Source organism: Camelus bactrianus, chromosome 8 (assembly GCF_048773025.1).
Source record: "Camelus bactrianus isolate YW-2024 breed Bactrian camel chromosome 8, ASM4877302v1, whole genome shotgun sequence".
Lineage (NCBI taxonomy): Eukaryota > Metazoa > Chordata > Mammalia > Artiodactyla > Camelidae > Camelus > Camelus bactrianus.
Genome location: NC_133546.1, coordinates 74,483,044 through 74,501,155, shown reverse-complemented (window position 1 = coordinate 74,501,155; position 18,112 = coordinate 74,483,044). Strand labels below are relative to the sequence as shown.

Here is an 18,112-nt window from a genome sequence, read left to right as displayed (position 1 = left end):
GTAGTAAATAGGTCCGTGTTGTTTATCTATTTTATATATAGTAGTGTGTGTCTGTTAATCCCGTAGGCCTAATCTGTCTCGCCACTTTCCCCCTCTGGTAACCACTGTATGTTTTCTATGTCCAGCAGTCTATTTCTAGTTTGTAAAAAAAATGTGTAGCTTTTTTTTTTTAAGATTCCACATATAAGCGACATCATGGATATTTGTCTTTCTCTGTTGGACTCACTTTAGTTAATATGATAATCTCTAGGTCCATCCATGTTGCTACAAATACATTATTTCATTCTTTTTTTATAGGTGAGTTGTATTCCATTGTATATAGATGCCACGTCTTCTTTATCCATTCATCTGTTGATGGACATTAAGGTTGCTTCTGTGTCTTGACTGTTATAAATTGTGCTGCTATGAACATTAGGGTCTTTTTGAGTTACAGTTTTCTCTGAATGTATGCCCAGGAGTGGGATTACTGGATCATAGGCTAAGTCTACTTTTAGTTTTTTAAGGGACTTCCACACTGTGTTCCATAGTGGCTGCACCAATTTACAATTTACATTCTCACAAACAGTGTGGGAGAGTTCCCTTTTCTCCATACCCTCTCCAACATTTATTATTTGTAGACTTTTGAATGATAGCCATTCTCACTGGTGTGAGATGATACTTCATTGTAGTTTATTTCGCATTTCTCTGGTGAAATTGAGCATCTTTTCATGTGCTTGTTGGCTGTCTGGATGTCTTCTTTGGAGAAATGAATCTCTAGGTCTTCTGCCTATTTTTTGATTGGGTTGCTTGATTTTTTTATATTAAGCTGTATAAGTTGTTCATATACTTTGGAAATTAGTCACTTGTCGGTTGCATCATTTGCAAATATTTTCAAGGAGAGACTTATGTTTAAACAGATTATTACAATGGGAAGAGGGAGGCTGTTGCAAGAGGAAGAACTCTGACCATGAGATCTGCAGGTGTTTCAGAGATGAGGCAGGAAAGGGCTTTTCCCTCCTTGGGGGGGAGTAGACAAGGCTAAAAAGAACCGAGTGTGAGAGAGTGGGATGATCATGGAATGTTCTTTCCTGAGGTCAGCCACGAGGGCTTGTTCAGGAAGGGCTGTATGCTGGCTCAGGCCAAGGGCACAAGTTAGACTTCAGAGGCCTGGCAAAGGAGAGAAATTTAACCAAAGTTCAGTCAAATCAAATCGACAAGCCTTTAGTTCTGTTAATCAGTGTGGACAGATAGCTCCGTGGATCTTTCAGAAGCAGAGAGTGAGGATTTAGAGGACTGTGTCTGGCCTCGTCCTGGGTAAACAAGGCGGGTGTCCACGAGCCTTCTCTGCGTCCTGCATTATATCCTTTTTCATGCTAAGTCTTCAATGCCTGGTGTGTGTTTTATACTTAAAGAGCATCTTAATTCAGATACTAAATTTCCATCATCCGAATGAAACCATTTATTGGTTAAAGTAAAATAGAGTTCTACCAAAGCACTACAGTTATATATCATGAAAAAATATTTCACACTGCTTCAGTTTTTAATTAAATAAAGTAGAAATTCGGCTCCTTGGCATCAGTGGTCACATGTCAAGTCCTTAATAGCCACATGTTACCGGACAAGGCAGGTCTAGACCCCGCCCTAGTGGTGGCATCTCAAAGGAGACGCAGCCTCTTAGGAAGGTAAGCCCTTCCCTCTCCCGAGGATTGCACCGTCATGAGAGGGTGGGCCGGAAGTAAAGTGACATTACTTGCAGCAAACTGAAAGCGTAGTTGGCCTCAGTGTGAAGAACAGGAAGGGAAGAATCATATCCCAGAGCAGTTGCAACCACGGACTAGCTCCCTGCAGATTGGCAGTCCAAGTACACATCACCGGGGTGAACCTGTTTCACTGTAATTTCAGACCAGCGGTGCCTCGGCACGTGGTGCGAGTAAATATAAATCCTCACTAGCCTCACTAGAGGGATGTATCTTAATTCTGCGCTCCGCAGAATTCCCACAACGGAGCACCAATAAAGACGTCAGAGTCAAATATTCAAGCACACAAGGAAACAGAGCGCCGTGTAAGAGAGCTGGAAATAGCAGACGGCAGGGAGAGACTTACACACACCCGGTGCTGGAATTGCCACCACAGATTATAGAACAGCTATGATAAAAGGCCTAAGCCCAGATCAGAATCCCGGCAGGAACAACAGACCCTTAAAGAGTGAATGAACGAAACCCTGGCAGATTTGTAAATCATCCACATATAGTGTGTAAAAAGGAACGTACGGTAGTTGAAGGTAAACTCAGGGAACTACAGATTAAAAGCACAACGAGGCATCTCTGCTTACCGTCGGTTAGTTGGCAGAGGAAAGTAAGCAGCTGTGGCTACACAGCAGAGAAGGTGGGCAGTAGCTGCTCCAGGTGGACAGCGTTAATGTCACCGAGGGGCAGCATGTGGAGAGGAATGGAACACATGGGCCAAATCCCAAGCAAACACAGGGCAAACCCAGACTGGCAGCGGACAGACGTGGTGTAAAGGAGCTGGCCTGTGTGCTTCCGACCGGTCAGTGTCAGAAAGGACAGAGAGGCTGAGGAACGAGAGAGAACATGGTGACCGAGGGTGACATGTGACCCTGGGTTGGTGCCTGTGCCCAAGGACAAAAGTGCTGTAAAAAAATACACTGGGTAAGACACGCTGAAGGAGGGGCTGTGGGGTAGATCTTTAAAATATAATATCAGCATTAAAATTCCTGAATTTAATAGCTGTGCTCTATGTAGGAGAACATCTGCCTATTAAAAACTGCTGAGATGCTGGATAACCTGCATTTCAGATGTGTGTGTGTGTGTGTGTAAAAACGTCAGTACCAAGTACAGGCCACCATACGGAATTACTGAAGATAACCATGTCTAGTTACCGTTTTAGGGATATTATACATTAGATTGTTTATATCATTACACATTATTTATGTCCTTTTATAATTTACACTTCTATTTGCTGTTTTTCTTAAATTCCATTAAATTTAAATTTATATGCTCAGTTGTTCAGTGTGATGCATTTTGCCCCCACGAAATGACAGAACATACCTTGAACGTAAGAGCAAGTGAATACAGCCAGTGCTATCTGGTAAACCCCGAGGCAGTTTAGATTTAAAAGGTGTAATTTATTGTGGAAGTGAGTTGATCTTTGCTGTTTACTTTCAGCTTTAAATCTTCCATGAAATAATTCATCTCTCACATTTTCCTGTCACTTCTGGTATAAATTTCTGGCATCAGATAAACCTTGATTTAATTATAGGCATGTTCAGTCTTGGGAAAAGAGTCGTTCTTTTCATAGGTTTACAGAATCTGTCCTTTTTGAGGCTCTATACAAAAGGACAGCTTAAATCCACAAACATATTAAAAACTCTTCAGAAATCACATCTCTCATCTAAAGGCACGTAATACTTTAAAACTTATTGAAGGTTTTCCCCATATTTTTAAATAACCCACTAATTTAAATCAAAGATGGCATTTGGTGATGTAATCCAACTTTCTTAAACAATTTAAGATATTCTTCTAAATTTCTCACCGATTTTTAAAGACAGAACAGTTTTTACCCTTTCTCGTGTGAAGCATTTGCTTCGACAGCTACCGACTGAAACAAGAGGATTTTCTAATCAATGTCACTTCTTATGTGTCAGAAAACTGGCTTTCTTCTTTCTGGATATTTTCCATATTTACTCTGACTCTAGCATATTATCCATGCCAGGGCACTGTATTTTAATGTCTGTAATAGACTAAGTCTAAACCATTCCCAAATGCTGCTCAATAAGTCTTAAAATCTTTTTAATCCCATAAAATCCGGGGAACTGACAGCAACATAATGTTGCTAATGTTCAGCAGTTCTGGGCACAGACACATCTCCCTGTTCCTATGTTAAGTAACCCCAAGAACAATCAAAAATAGTTCACTTGCTCTGGGAAATGCTTACTCCTGACTGTGGAACAACTAAAATAGCTTACTTACCAAGATCAGCTGCTCAGTGAGACTTGCTTGGAGACTTCTTACGTCCACCAATCCAAAACTTGTATCATAAACTTAGCCCAATTCTAACTGTTGCCAAAAAACCACCTCTACACCTCGATAGCCGAATTGAGACGCAGGGGCGGTTTTGTGGGACAGTTAGAAAAGGCCAGCTTTACTGCTTTGCCAGGCAAAGGGGCGTCACAGCAGGCTCACGCCTTAGAGACTGTGGATCCGTCATGGGGTTGGGGGTCCTGAGGTTTTATAGAAAAACTGGACGGAACAGAAAGCCGACAACAATCAGGGCATTTTCCACTGTGCCGTAGTCTTAATCGTGCTGAATCCACCTGGCATCATGGAAAAACTCTGGAGGGTCTGTACATTCTTCTGTGGCTATCAGCCCGTGACCACCTTCCTGGAACACAGCTTCTGGGTAAAGGATACGCTGTTCTGGGTAGAGAATGTGTAGGGAATGGAGAGTGCAGTGGAAAGGTTGGGGGCTCTTAAGCACAAAAGCAGAGAGCACGTGAAGCAGAGGTGGGGGTTTGTCAGAGAAAAGAGAAAAACAAGTTGCAAGAATTTTAAATCAGAACAGATCAGCAGACCTCCAGCATCAGGGAAGCCAATGTGTTAGCTTCCTACTCTTTCATGACCAGTTCCCCACCTTGTGAGGCCTCGACGGAAGTGGTCCAGCCCAGTTCGGCCCCTTAAACCTTGAAATTCCTTTGTCTTTTCCCTTCCTGTTCTCCCCCACTGTGGTTAGTCTGATAGACTTAGCCTTACTAGATCCATGAGGTTTTCTAAGTGGTGTTTTGGACAGTTGATAATAAATAAGCCTAGTTATGCTGAATAATTTAAGGAGGGGCGGTAATCATTTAATGAAGAAACTCAAAATCTTAGATTACAGTTCGTATTTTCTAATTGCCATCTGGCTCAGCTCTGGAAATGCTTGTCCTGCCCTGGCCCCTCCAACCTCAATTCCAAGACTGAACTCCTTTTCGCCCTCTTTCACTTATCTTTCCCCCACCACCCTCATGTCCTGGGGTGGGAGGAGGTGTCCTGTGCCTTTTGTGTGCCCTGAACTATCTACTCAGATGGAAATCTTGAAACCATATTCACATTTTCTGGTTCTTCCAATGCTAATCACTTTCCAAGCCCAACCAAGGTTAGAGAAGAAACAACAAACAGAAAGAAACAACGGGGCATTTTTCCATCAATGGGGATACTTGAATTAACATTGCATACAGTGTTATGATACAGCTTTGTATGTTTTGACATAGAAGGACAAACCCCACATGATGATCGGTGGACGAGTGTATACATTACCTCGTTTTTTATGCTTTTGTGCATAAACAAAGCGTAAAAGTCAGGCTGTACCTCAGGGAAATGAAATGTGGAACAGAGACCAAAAAGTAAATATTTACTATTTTATAGTTTTTGTTAATAAATAGCTTTTATTCTGTCGTTAAAGAAAAACAGTGTTAAGCCTTTTTAAGGATGGGAGACAAGGAAGTGGTTACTGATTATAGAGAAAGACTTTTCTTCTTCCAGTTTGTTGAAAAGTGGGAGTGGGGAGGGGAGTTCCTGAGGCTTGAAAAGAAAAAGTGTAATTCTTGAGTTCTTGGTACCATCTCTCTTTTCCCAGAATATGAAATGTTTCTTTCTGCTGGAGCCTCTGAGGTTCCAGGAAATTGTATTTAGAAGCCAAGTTAACTAAGCAGTGCTGCTCGAGACCTCGCCTTGTTACTAACACTGGGTCTAGGTGATGTTTTTCTTACTCTCGCCACTCGTACTTTGACCTGTAAGGAAAAAAAAATAATAATAAGGAGAAAGAAAGAAAAAGAAAATTGAAAAATGTGTTTTGCAGGAAAGGCTTAACTTCTGTTTAAAAACTACTTTTATGGAATGAGTTGACACTTGATAGTTTGATTTACACAGTTAGAAACAAAGAGTTCATTCTAAGGAAAGCCACTTTTAACAGGCTGAAAATGGAAGTTGGCCAAGGGATTTCATTAGAAACTTAAGTCTTACGGGCTCGGGTTGATAAGGGACACTGATGCTCTGTGGTAAGTATTTGCTAACGTCTCCTGTGGTGCTGCATGCCCAAGTCCGTTAGTGCAACCTGAAATGAAAATGGTGCTCAATTCTTTCTGGGTGGAGTTCAAAGACAGGCTTGAATACAGACTTTCAGTTGCAGACCTCCTACCCCATACTGAGGGAAGCTAATTTTAGCTTTCTGGAATTTTGTAACAAGAAGATGAATTCAGCAGAATACGCACCATCCTTTCCCTCAGACTTAAGCATGTGGGGAAGTAGCCTTTAAAAAATACTGTGTGGTCTTTTAGTTTTATACTCAGCAAATTTGTTTTATAATGGGGTTGGGAAAGTTAAGGACAGTTAGATTTAGTCCATAAGATGAGGATAAGTCAAGTCTATTAGAATTGTGATAATTTGACAGCTGTATTTAGAAAGTTATCCTGTTTATTTGAGGAATACAGTATGAGTAATGGCCTTTGCAATTTAAACACCTTTGGAAGACATTGATACATCTTTTTTTTTTTTTTTTTTTTTGGTAATACTGAGAATCACAGTCTTGTGTGTCTTGAAATTCCAAGATAAATTTATAAATTAGTTCATTTCCAGGATTCCCTGTGCTCATTTAATTTTACGTATCTCTTCTTTGTGTGCTTTTTCATTTAACAAATGTTTCCTGAGATCTGTGTGCCAGGAGCTATCCTAGGCACTGCTGATACAGCAGTGAACGAGACTGTCAAACATTCCTTTCCCCTGGAACTTACACAGTAGAAGGATACAGATAGCTATGTTAGGTGGTAGGTATGGTCCCAGAGGAGGGTGAGTGGTGCCCAGAAGGAGGGAGGGTTTGAAATTTTAAGTAGAGGAGAAAAGAAATCCTTACTGAGAAGCTGACATTTGAGTGAAGAGACCTCAAGGATGTGAGGAGCGAAGGCAGGTTATCTGGGGGAAAGCACCTGCAACAGCAACCGCGGAGTGGGGGCCGCCGGAAGAGGCAGAGGAATGCGGGGCATCGAGTGCAAGGACTTCAGCTTTTACTTTCCGATGGAGAATATATAGAAGATTGTGAGCAGAATGACTTGATGTGACCTGTGTTCTCAGGAGATCGCTCTGACTGCCATGCTGCACGTAGACCAGGGCACGGCAGACTTCCCCTGTAAAGGACCCGACAGGAAATGTGGTGGGCCTTGTGGGGCACACAGTAGGTGTCTCACACTGCTCAGCTCCGCCCCTGCAGCACGGAAGCTGCCACACACAGCACGTTAGGGACGGCTGTGGCCGTCTTCCAGTCCAACTTACAAAAACAAGTGATGCGCTCAATTTCCCTTTTGCATTATCGTTTGCCAGCCCCTGAGATAGACCATAATAAACCAAGGGCAGAAGCGGGTTGACAGGAGACTTGGCGGTACTCCAAGGGAGAGCGTTTGGTGGTGGTGGAAGTGGCCAGAAGTGGTCAGGGTTTGCATATATTTTGAAGGTGGAGTCAAGATTTGCCAAGGAGTCTGGTGGAGGGAATGAGAGAGAAAGGGGATATGCCTATGCTTTTCAGAGTCTCACTTAGAAAATCTTGCTTAATATTTTGTGTCCTACTTTTGATAATACCTAGAATAATTGGCTTTACAGTCTCCCTGCAGCGGGGAGGGTAGAGCTCAGTGCTGGAGCACCTGCTTAGCAGGCACATGGTCCTGGGTTCAGTCCCCAGTGCCTCTGTTTAAAAAAAGAATTAAAAAAAATACAAATTAAAAAAAAAAAAACAGCAAAAAATAATTAGAAAGTTTAAAACCTTGTTATCATAAAACTTAAGATGAATTTGCTTAAAAATTAATTTAATTCATTAATGAGGGTACCAGCAGTATGATAAACCTACTCCCCAATAAGACATTTTCTGGGGGAAAAAATAGTCTATCTACAGCCATTAAGGTTACCCTGTTTTTTTCCCCCTTTGGGCCTGTTTGTTTTGTTCTTGGTATCCCATCATCAGCTGAGAACTAATAGGAAACCTAGTAACTGCTCATCTCCTGTTGGTGCCTACACATTTGTTCAGTAGGTTTCCCTGATGGCTGAACGCGTGTGTGAGGTTGTGATGTGGTGTGTAGGGGGAAGGCATTCCCTCATGGTCAAGGAAGGAAGCAAAACAAAGATGTTGGCACGTTAGCTATCTCTGGGTATCTCCAAAGGAGTCTTGTCAGTCAGATGAAAATAATGCCTTCCTAGTTTGGTAATGTGCTTATAAAAAGTGTTTAAAATGAGTAATTCTGGGGGAAGTGGAAACTGTTAGATAAGGACTTGGACTATACTTACTGACCTCACTGTTTTATTACTAGCATTCTTCATTCACTCTCTCTCTGCGCCTAATCGGTTGATAACGGATGCAGTGCTTGTTGCCATAGTGACCCCCACATCTCCCCTAAATCACATCTCACATGGGTTGCTGTACCTTTTAAGCAGTGCTCCACTTTGGTCCACACTACACAGCGCCCTTAGCTTAATTGTTCTGAAACAGTGGTTATCAAAGTTTCATGTACATCAGTATCACCTGGAGGGCTCATTAAATATAGATTGCACGCTTTTTGATGCAGTGGATCTTAGGAGGGACTCGAATTTTCTGATGGTTTTGGTCTGGAACCACACGTAAAAACCACTGTTCTAAAGTACTGATGACGCCGTTCCTACAAGAGGAGCCTTAAGTGTCCCCTGTACCACCTGATAAATTCAGTCTAGGGTGGAAGGGTTACCACTGTTTAGCCCGTCCTACAAGTTTCCAGCCTTTTTTCATCCATTTTCAGAGCATGGGCATCTTTTCCATCTTTGCTTTTCAACTGTTGGTTCCTGAAATGTCTTAGCCAGTTTCTGCCCGACTCCCCCCACCTTCATCAGTCAGAATCCTGACCATCTTACAAGGTGTATTCTAACCTGACCTTCTTTTTTGAACCTTCAAATATGTGTCCAGTTTCTTTTTTTTTTCCACTTTGAATTCCCATAGTGTTTATACTTCTTATGACAAGACCTTACTCTGTCTAAATTTATAGTCATTTATGTATCTTACCTCTGTCCTACTCTTAGAGGAATGTAAGCTCCTTGAGGATAAGAAAATATACATATACCTATAGTATTTCTGTCTTGTTCAGCCAACATTTGAAGAATGTAGAATTAAATCCATTTTTTTCACTTGTTCCTTTTTAATCCCTTTTTGAAAAATGTTATTAAAGAGACCTAGGATTACCATTGACCTAGTGTCTTGCAGCTTCTCACTCCCTGTATCTGTTGCATGACGCCCACTGGGCTTCCTTCCTTCCGAGTACCTGGTGATTTCCTCTTCTGACTGAGGTCGGTTGCTTTCTAATGCTGCTGTCCAGCTCCATTGTTACCATTTCTGTTCATTAGACATCTGTGCACTCAGTACCATCTCTGCTTGATTTTCTTCCCCAAGCTCTTTGCTTTCCTTGCATTAAAGGAAAGGAAGGAAGGAAGGAAGAGAGAGAGAAAGAGAGAGAGAAAGAAAGGAAAGAAAGAAGGAAGGAAGGAAGGAAGGAAGGAAGGAAGGAAGGAAGGAAGGAAGGAAGGAAGGAAAGAGAAAGAAAGAAAGAAAGAAAGAAAGAAAGAAAGAAAGAAAGAAAGAAAGAAGAGAAAGAAAGAAGAGAAAGAAAGAAGAGAAAGAAAGGAAAGAGAGAAGAGAAAGAAAGGAAAGAGAGAAGAGAAAGAAGGAAAGGAAGGAAGGAAAGAAAGAGAGAAAGAAAAGAAAGAGAAAAGAAAAGAAAGATGCTTTGTGTGAAATAACGTATCTGAAAATTCCTTGTATGTCTGATAAGTATTTTGTCCTCACAAGCGAGAGAATTGATGGGGAATCTGGCCGTGCTTAGAATTCTACGGAAGAAATCATTTCTTTTAGAACTTCAAAGGCATTGCCCCATCTGTCTTTCATTTTTAACTGGTGAGAAGTCGCGTGCCGGTCTGTTTCTTTGTTGGACGTTAACTTGATAGTTTCTCTTCTCTCCGTTTCCCCTTTGGGGAGCTCTTGTTCATTCGTTGCTGGATATCTTCAATTGATCATCTGTTTCCTCTCATATTTTATATTTTCTGCCTACCATTTTGCTCTAGATTCTTGGGTATGTATTCAAACTATACCCCCAATTTTTTATTTCATATAACAAATTCATACTTTCCTCAAGGACTTTATTCTGATTTTTCTCTTTCAAGCATCTTTGTTTTATGGATGTAATATTGTCTTCACTATATGAAGACAGTAGGCATTTTTCTTAAGGGTTTCCTTTAAGTAAAATTACATTTCTCTTTATCTCAGAACAGTTCGTTTATCCTGTTCTTCCCCCTCATACTGACAGTTTTCTGTACATAACTGAGGATCCATTCGTATTTATGTTAATTTGTCTTTAAGTATCAGGAACGAGGAAATCTCATCCCTGGGGGCCCTGTGACTGGAGTCTGTTGATCCTTAAATTACATTTTAAAATAAGTGAGACATAAACCAGTTGTCTTACGGAGACCTTTTAAATGTGCGCTCTCCATCTTCCAGAATATTGCTGAAATCTCTTATCATTGGACAGCCTTCCTCCCCTTTTCTTGCTGTTAAAAGGTGGCTCCTGGGTTTATTGCTGTAATTTTAATGAGGTCCTGGGAAAGAGAAAAAACAAATGGCCATGCTCAGTCTGTCCTCTTGAACCACTTTGTGTTCAACACTTTAAAATAGTTCTTTATGGTTACATACTATAAACTTACCATCTTTTACTTGACAAATAATAACTTTGAGTTGATAGGCTGACTTGATTTACTTCTATCTGTGAAATGGGTAGAGCGGTACTGAAGAGAGCATGATGAGATAGAATTATTATTTAAGAATCCTGCCATACCTTGATCTCCAGCATCTCTATTTGGCTTCAGATATGTGAACAGAGAGGAAACTGAAGTGTTAGCCAGTTTGTTAATTTACACAGGAAGTGTAACTCTGAGAGCAGCTAGAGGCTCAGGGTTAGTGAAGTCTCACCAGAGAGAAGGAATCTGTGTGGAAGAGCAGACTTGTAGTCACATGGTTTCTAGTTGGCATGGAGTCAGGAGAGGGCCTCGTTGATCGTATTGGCTGGTATCATCCAGGTGACGTAGCCTGATGTATCGTGTCCGTTATCAAGTGAAGTTACCATGTAGACCAGAAAATTAAGTATTGATCAAAGCATCATTTTTCTTAGATTTTCCTGGAGATCCAGAAAGTTGCTTGATGTTGAAGTTCTTTTTCTAGGTGACATTTTGATTGTGTTGATAAAAGTTCAACTAATACAGCATAGTAAAGTTAATTAGGTGTAAGGTTTCTAAGTTCTCTGCCTTCCACACTAAAGCCAATCGAGGTAATTTTGTAAAACTTCTCAGCCACTTTTTAAAAGATCCTTGCTTAAGATACTAACTCCTAAAACATCAGTCTTTTTTTAATCACGTGAAGAATTCTCTCTAAATTTGATTTTCAGGTCAGTTTATCTTATCATCCATCACAAGCAGGTATTATCTCAGTGACACTTACAAAGAAACTGATACTTACAAGTGAAGTGACACCCCCCCCCAGAATCTCAGTGTGTAAGTGGCAGACTCAAGGTCCAAATCTCAGTATTCTTTCTCTAATATTTTCTACTAGACCCCTTAAACTACTATTGTTTTGTGAAAAGGATAAAGTAACAGAAAGCAGTTGTTTTACGTTTGACTATCCTTGGACAATGAAAACTAATAGGCAGTAAATCTCATTAATTTAGAGGTTATACGACAGTTCAAGGTGCTTCTACATGGTTTATACTAATGCTTCCCTCTGTAACTCTGTCTTATGAATAGTGTATGGCCAAGACAAAGTGGGTGCATTCTCTCTTAAAGGAGCAATACGTATTTTAGCACCTTTGAAATACCTTAAACTTACTTAAATGTAACCCGAAAAAAATAAATAAAAATACGTTTAAAATGTAATCAGAGCTCAACAGAGATATACTGGTTCTTAAAAATAGTCACTTATTCTTGTAAGACTTACTCTGCAGTGCAAAACATCTGGCAAGTGCTATCTTTATTAGCCTGAGACAGTTTATATATTCATTAAGTATAATAAATCTGTTTCTTTTAGGATTTCCAGTATTTGATGTTCACCAATTCTTTCTTTCCCTTCTGTCCCAGCTCCTGCGGTCAGATTTAACACAACATTGATTTCATTGTATGCCGTTTGTTAAATGTCAAGATAAATATACAATTTTGGTTCTTATTACCTATTTTAATTTTTTTTGCCCTCCCTTTACTTATCTGGATGTATGTTGCTAGTTTCTCAGATCCTTTTATGTATGTGTTTCATATGCTGTAAATCCGCTTGACAGTAAAGCAGTGATTAATGGGCTTTCGCTCCCAGAGCCTCTCCAACCCCCAGCTCATGGCCTCACTTGGACTGTCTCCTGGCTTGGTGACCCTCTTTCTACTCTCAGTCCCCTCGGCCAACCTGCAGTGCGCTTATGTTACTCCCTTTCTTAAAACCATTTGGTAAATAATTCCTAATCATATCTTAATATTCCCAAGACCCTCAGGCTGTATGTAGTTAAGATCTGTATGTCTATTACAAACACGCGGTAGCAGCAAGACCCTCTTCAGAAACCGAAGTTAGCGTAATCACGGGCAGCTGTGAGCGGTGCGGTGGTGCCTAAACAGTCTGGTCTTCCAGACTCACAGACGTAGAAAACAAACCTATGGTTGCCAGGAAAGGGGTCGAGAGGGATAAATTCGTAGTTCGGGATTTGCAGATACACACTAATATATAGAAAACAGATAAACAACAAGGTCCTGCTGTGTGACACAGGGCACTATACTCAATACCTTATAATAGTTTATAATGAAAAACAGTATGAAAGCGAATAGATACATATGTATGTGTAACTGAATCACTATGCTGTATACCAGAAATTAGCACAACATTATAAATTGACTAGACTTCGGTAAAAAAATAAATAAATAGTCTAGTCTTCTACCAGGTTTCTTTTTTTTTTTTTTTTTTTTTTTTTTTTGCTAGTCAAATTGCTTTAAAATTCTCCATGGTACATGAATTTTCTCAAATGCCTTCTCTTTATATACATATGTAACGTAAGGATTCGTTTTATAAATAAAGTATGAATATAGAGTTAATTAGTTCTAAGTTGATTTCCAGTGAAGGTATAACATGATGAGGACTTAATTGTGGCTTAAATCAACACTAAACGTTTTTTTCAAAATATATTTAAAGTAGAAGGTGCTATTTACCATAGTTAATAACTGAAGTTACCTTCATGGCAGTCAGCACACATTAACAATGACATAACAAATAGTCCAAAAGGAAACAAGAAATAGAGAGGATAAAGTCTGTCAGGTGTACTTACAAAGGCGACTGTTACATGAAAAACAAAGGCTTAATTGCACTGTTAGCTGTTGACCTGGTTTGATGACGAGTAAGACTAGATGGAGGATGGGCGGGAGGCGCAGGATCCAGTCTCTTCGCTGTGTTCATGTCCTCTGGGCGCCCTTTCTTTGCTGTTATCATTTTGATCTTGTTTCTATGGCCACCTTGTCATCAGAAAAAATAATTTTGTCTGAGCCCCGATTTTTAGTTTTTCATTGGAAACATGTATTCTTTGGTTTAATTGGAATTTTTGTGTGTCGTTTTGAGGAGTAACAGTCAGAAATCTCCTGAACACGTCTAATTTTAGAACGCAGTCCCTCAATGAACACATCCAGCAATTCAGATGTACTTTGAAGGTCAAACCGAGTTCAAAATATATATTATAATGTTTTAGATAACTGTAGAAAGCCCATCTCTAGATCTCCTGGAGCTCCATGATTCAGGTGAGCAGCTGGGAGATGGCAGGTGGTGAGGAGACAAGCCCCCTCTGTGTATTCAGTGTGGAATCATCACGTGATCATAAAATATCTGCATGGGGATTATTAAGCAAAATTCTTCTGTGGACACCTGCCACTTTATATAAATATAAATATAATGATACATACATATACATATAAAGATAACTGGAAAGCTCTGTTACATACTTTTTCAACAAGAAAGCAGAACAAACAGTGATTTTACATTTTTTTTCTTACTTTGGAAGGCTTGTGTCAAATCTGCAGCCTTTGAAAGTGGTAAACACATAAAATAATGTGATAGGAGAAGTATTTAAGTTTTTTTTTTTTTTTTTTTTTGTGGAGGGCAAGAAAATCGACAGGTATAGCCAATTGAAAATGTCACTGAGTGGACTATTAGACCTCTGTGAAAAGTGAGTTGATTGTACTGGCTTCTGCCAGCTCTTGTAATCCCTGTCCTGGCCCTGAAATTTCTAATTCAGCCAAGTTCTGACTCCCAGAATATCTTGAAGTATGGAAATAAGTAATGGAACTTTTACAAGTTTAGAACGTTAACAATGTTGAGAAGATCGAATGACTTTTCCTAAACAGGGTTATACTTGTACAGCAGGGCGCATCTAATATTTAAGCCACAGAAGATACCGTTCATGTTTTTAAAATAATAGTGAACCGGTTTTTTTTGCATTAAGTCCCGAACTGTTTCTCTCTTCATTTCAAACTGGCTGTTTTTATTGAAAGGTATATTACTGTTTGTCAGGTATCCTGTTACTGAATGAGTCACATTTCAGTTTCACCAAACCCACTGGGATCTGTTTTGACTATAGAGACAGAAAAATAATGAGCAAGTAGGGTAGTCACGACACTAACACCTAAGCAGTGATTTTCCTTGCTACCTGTTGTCATACGTAGTCTTCTAAAATCTTGTTTTTGTTTTTTTTTTTCTTTGCGACTTTTTGAGCAGCTCTCGAAAATTGTATTCTTTATCATGGGTCAGATTATACCCTTGAAGAGAAAAAAAGAAGAAAATTAATATTAACTGCCACTTTGCAGGCCTCCTTTGGTGGCTGGAATGAGCCTGTAAGGGAATATGGCAATATCCCCATTTTACAAGCACAGAGTCTCAGTGGGTCAGATTTACCTGTTCACATGGCGAAGCGGGCAGATGACATTTGACACCAAGTCTGTCGGAGGCCAGGGTCTGGACTTCCTTTAACATACTGGACACTGAAGTCATACTTGCATTTTCCAGACACATTCAAGGGTCTCGTTTTGACATCCTTGGAATGTTGTCAGATTTGAGTCCAAAGAAATTAGAAACTGTATTCTTCAGCAGTGTAGTTTTGAAATAAAATAGCCCTTTATATAAAGATTTAGTTTCCATAAGCAGTCGCATGGCTCATGAGTGCCAAGTACTCTAGTGGCTACTTTGGAATCCTCGGGCTTATCTAACAGAACCAGTGAATAAGCTGTATCACTACGGAGCGAGTGCTGTGATGGAGGTGAGACTAAAACGTGGGGCAGAGTGAAGGACCGATGACTGTCCTGTCTCCTCTGCTGGCCTGGCCTCCCAGTGCCTGGTGGGAAGCTGTAATCTTGGGTGCTAGTAACCCCAGGAGAGGAGAGAAACATTTGCTCCCCTGCTGCTCTCGACACCTTTTTGGTTTCTCTTTGGAAGCTCTGAATATTCCTTCTTGACTTTTCTGTTGCAAAAGAGAACAAACCGTATGAAGGAGGCCACTGAGGGATCAGTAGGTCAGCATTGGCTGCTTCTCTATGAAACATCATGTCTTCCCACCAGAAGAAGAGACACCTGGCCCAGCTTGGGGTTGAGTGGTCAGAAGGAAGTGTAGAAGGACAGTGGAAGTGGAAAGGATGAGAGTATTTGGATAAAATGTAACAGAAATCCATGTGGCAAATGGTTTTTAATAAACAGGTATTTTCCTTAGATGTCATTTACTAGATATGTGTCAATATATATAAAGAACTTTGTAAACAAATGGAAATAATATATTTGGATAAAAGAGTATGGAGTCTCATACAAGTATCAAATACCCAGTCTGTCACTTTTTCTTTAAGAGTTACTTGTTTTTGAAAGAGAAAAGTATTTTTTTGTTTGTTTGTTTTTTGTATTTTGGTAACAGAGGTACTGGGGATGGAACCCAGGACCTCATGCATGTTAAGCAAGCGCTTTACCACTGAGCTATACCCACCACCCATTTACTTTTTACTTCAAGCTGCAATGCTGACTAAAATTCAGACAGTAAATGTATCAGTAAATGATGGCTTTTCTATTTCTTTAAAAATAGTAGCCATCTTTTCAATAGCATTCTTAAAAAGAAAAAAAAAAGCTCAAAATATCTTTCAAGTGAGCTGTCCTGAGAATTGGATTTTAAGAAAAGTGCAGCTTAATACTAACCATGCCTGATTACTTTCTTCATTTCTTTTTTTCATTCTTCATCAGGGAAACTTTGTGTTGTTCTAGACCATGTCCGACATCCCAGCTTAAATGCTTTTTCTATTTCAAATAAGTCGAACTAGCCAATATAATTTTTAATACCTAAGAGCTGGGATTACATGCATGGCATTCACTTTTCAAACTATTACATTAGTTAGTAATTTAAACTCTGTTAAGGTGATTCAAAGAGTAGGCTTTGGCGGTAGACCTAGATCCTATCTCTAACACTTACAATTAGTTTTGATTAATAACCTTCTAGGTAAAATATTAATAGTCTATTTCAAGAGAGAACCTCTCTCACTATCATCCTTTATTTGCTTTTGCAGATCAGTGTACTGTCACCCGGACATACCTGTTCCTCCACAAGTTCTGGTTCTTTAGTGCTGCGTACTATTTTGGTAACTGGGCCTTCCTTGGGGTAAGTACAGGTATCCCAGGATGGTTTGACCCTCTGTGGTCCGTTGTATCATGGTAATGCCACTGGATGTGAAATTCAGTACTTTCTGAGTGATTTTGGAGCTGAGAAATGACACTCAGCTTGCTCCCACATCCAGGTGTTCCTGATTGGCTTGATCGTATCCTGTTGTAAAGGGAAGAAATCAGTCATCGAGGGGGTGGACGAGGATGACTCAGACCTCAGTGAGGACGAGCCCTCCGTCTATGCTGCCTGACGGCCCCCGAAGTCCAGGTTCCACAAAGCTGACTGAGCATCTCTGTGCATTTGTCAAGTGTCACACATTAGGATGAACTGACTAGCTTTCATCATAAAGAGGAGCATGGCTATTAAAAAAAATTATATTTTTTATGTTTTCTGAAGTAACAGTGTATCATAGATTAACATATAAAACTGCTATAAAAATTCTATGTAAATACAAAACTACCAGCTTCGTGAGGGAATGTTTGTGGAAATTTTTCTCTAGTGTATAATAGTGTTGAATTGATTAAAAGTCTTCCAGAATTAATACTCCCTTTTGTCACTTTTTAAAAACGTAATAAATCACTTGTATTTGTGCCTTTGGGTCTCTGGAATAATGTGGAATTTTGAAGTGTCTATATCTGATTGTCTGAAAGTAATATTCACAGTATAGCTGATAAATAAATGTTATTCCCTATGCAGTTTGCTTTCTGTTTTCTAAATTAAAATCGATTTCTAAGTTGAAATAGATTTCATTAATAAATTTCAGGTTACCTGGTGCTGTAAGACCATGGCATTCCAAGATGTATTATACTGTTCAGGTATTAATCCATTAGTTATCTTATCACCTCTACAGTATTTAAGGCACATACATTGTTGTAGGGAGCGAACCTCAAAATTTGTTTTCCAGTGTAAATGGGAGAATTGTCAAGAATAATCCTGAAAAAAAAAAATCAGTGTACTGATGAGTTTAAGATACATACCATCGTATTTTGGCTTTAAAGATTTTTATTCATTCTAAAGATTTAGAATTTGCAAAAGACAGAGGGAAAGCTGTATAATATCGATAGGGCATTCTGAATGCATTCTGGCTGGTCAGAAATCACCACAAACGATGTCCTCGTTTACTAACACCGGCAAGTGAGAACTCACCAAAAGCAAGTATTGTGGTCCTTGAAATGAAATATCATCCCATAAAGTTTCTGAAAAACGGTGAGGAACTCACAGTCTTCTCCGACTGAACTCCCCTCCGCCTCAGTTTTGGTGCCGCTCTGCTCTGCTTTGATTCTTACCTTCACGCCCTTCATGTCTGGTGCCCTTTAATGAAATTCCCTGTGTTCTTAGTTCACATTTTCTTCCTGGACAATCTCATATACCCTCGGTTTCTGTCTC

The 18,112-nt window shown here is 39.8% G+C and overlaps 1 protein-coding gene across 1 annotated transcript in view; it reads left to right on the top strand.

Annotated features, from left to right (window-relative positions):
* Nucleotides 1-17,421, top strand: part of LMBRD1 (LMBR1 domain containing 1) — a 99,309-nt gene extending 81,888 nt beyond the window's left edge. The window contains exons 15-16 of the mRNA XM_074368748.1: nucleotides 16,632-16,723; nucleotides 16,860-17,421. Coding sequence (XP_074224849.1) covers nucleotides 16,632-16,723; nucleotides 16,860-16,976 — 209 coding nt within the window. The 3' untranslated portion in view covers nucleotides 16,977-17,421. The remainder of the gene's footprint in view (nucleotides 1-16,631; nucleotides 16,724-16,859) is intronic.
* Nucleotides 17,422-18,112: the final 691 nt, after the last annotated feature.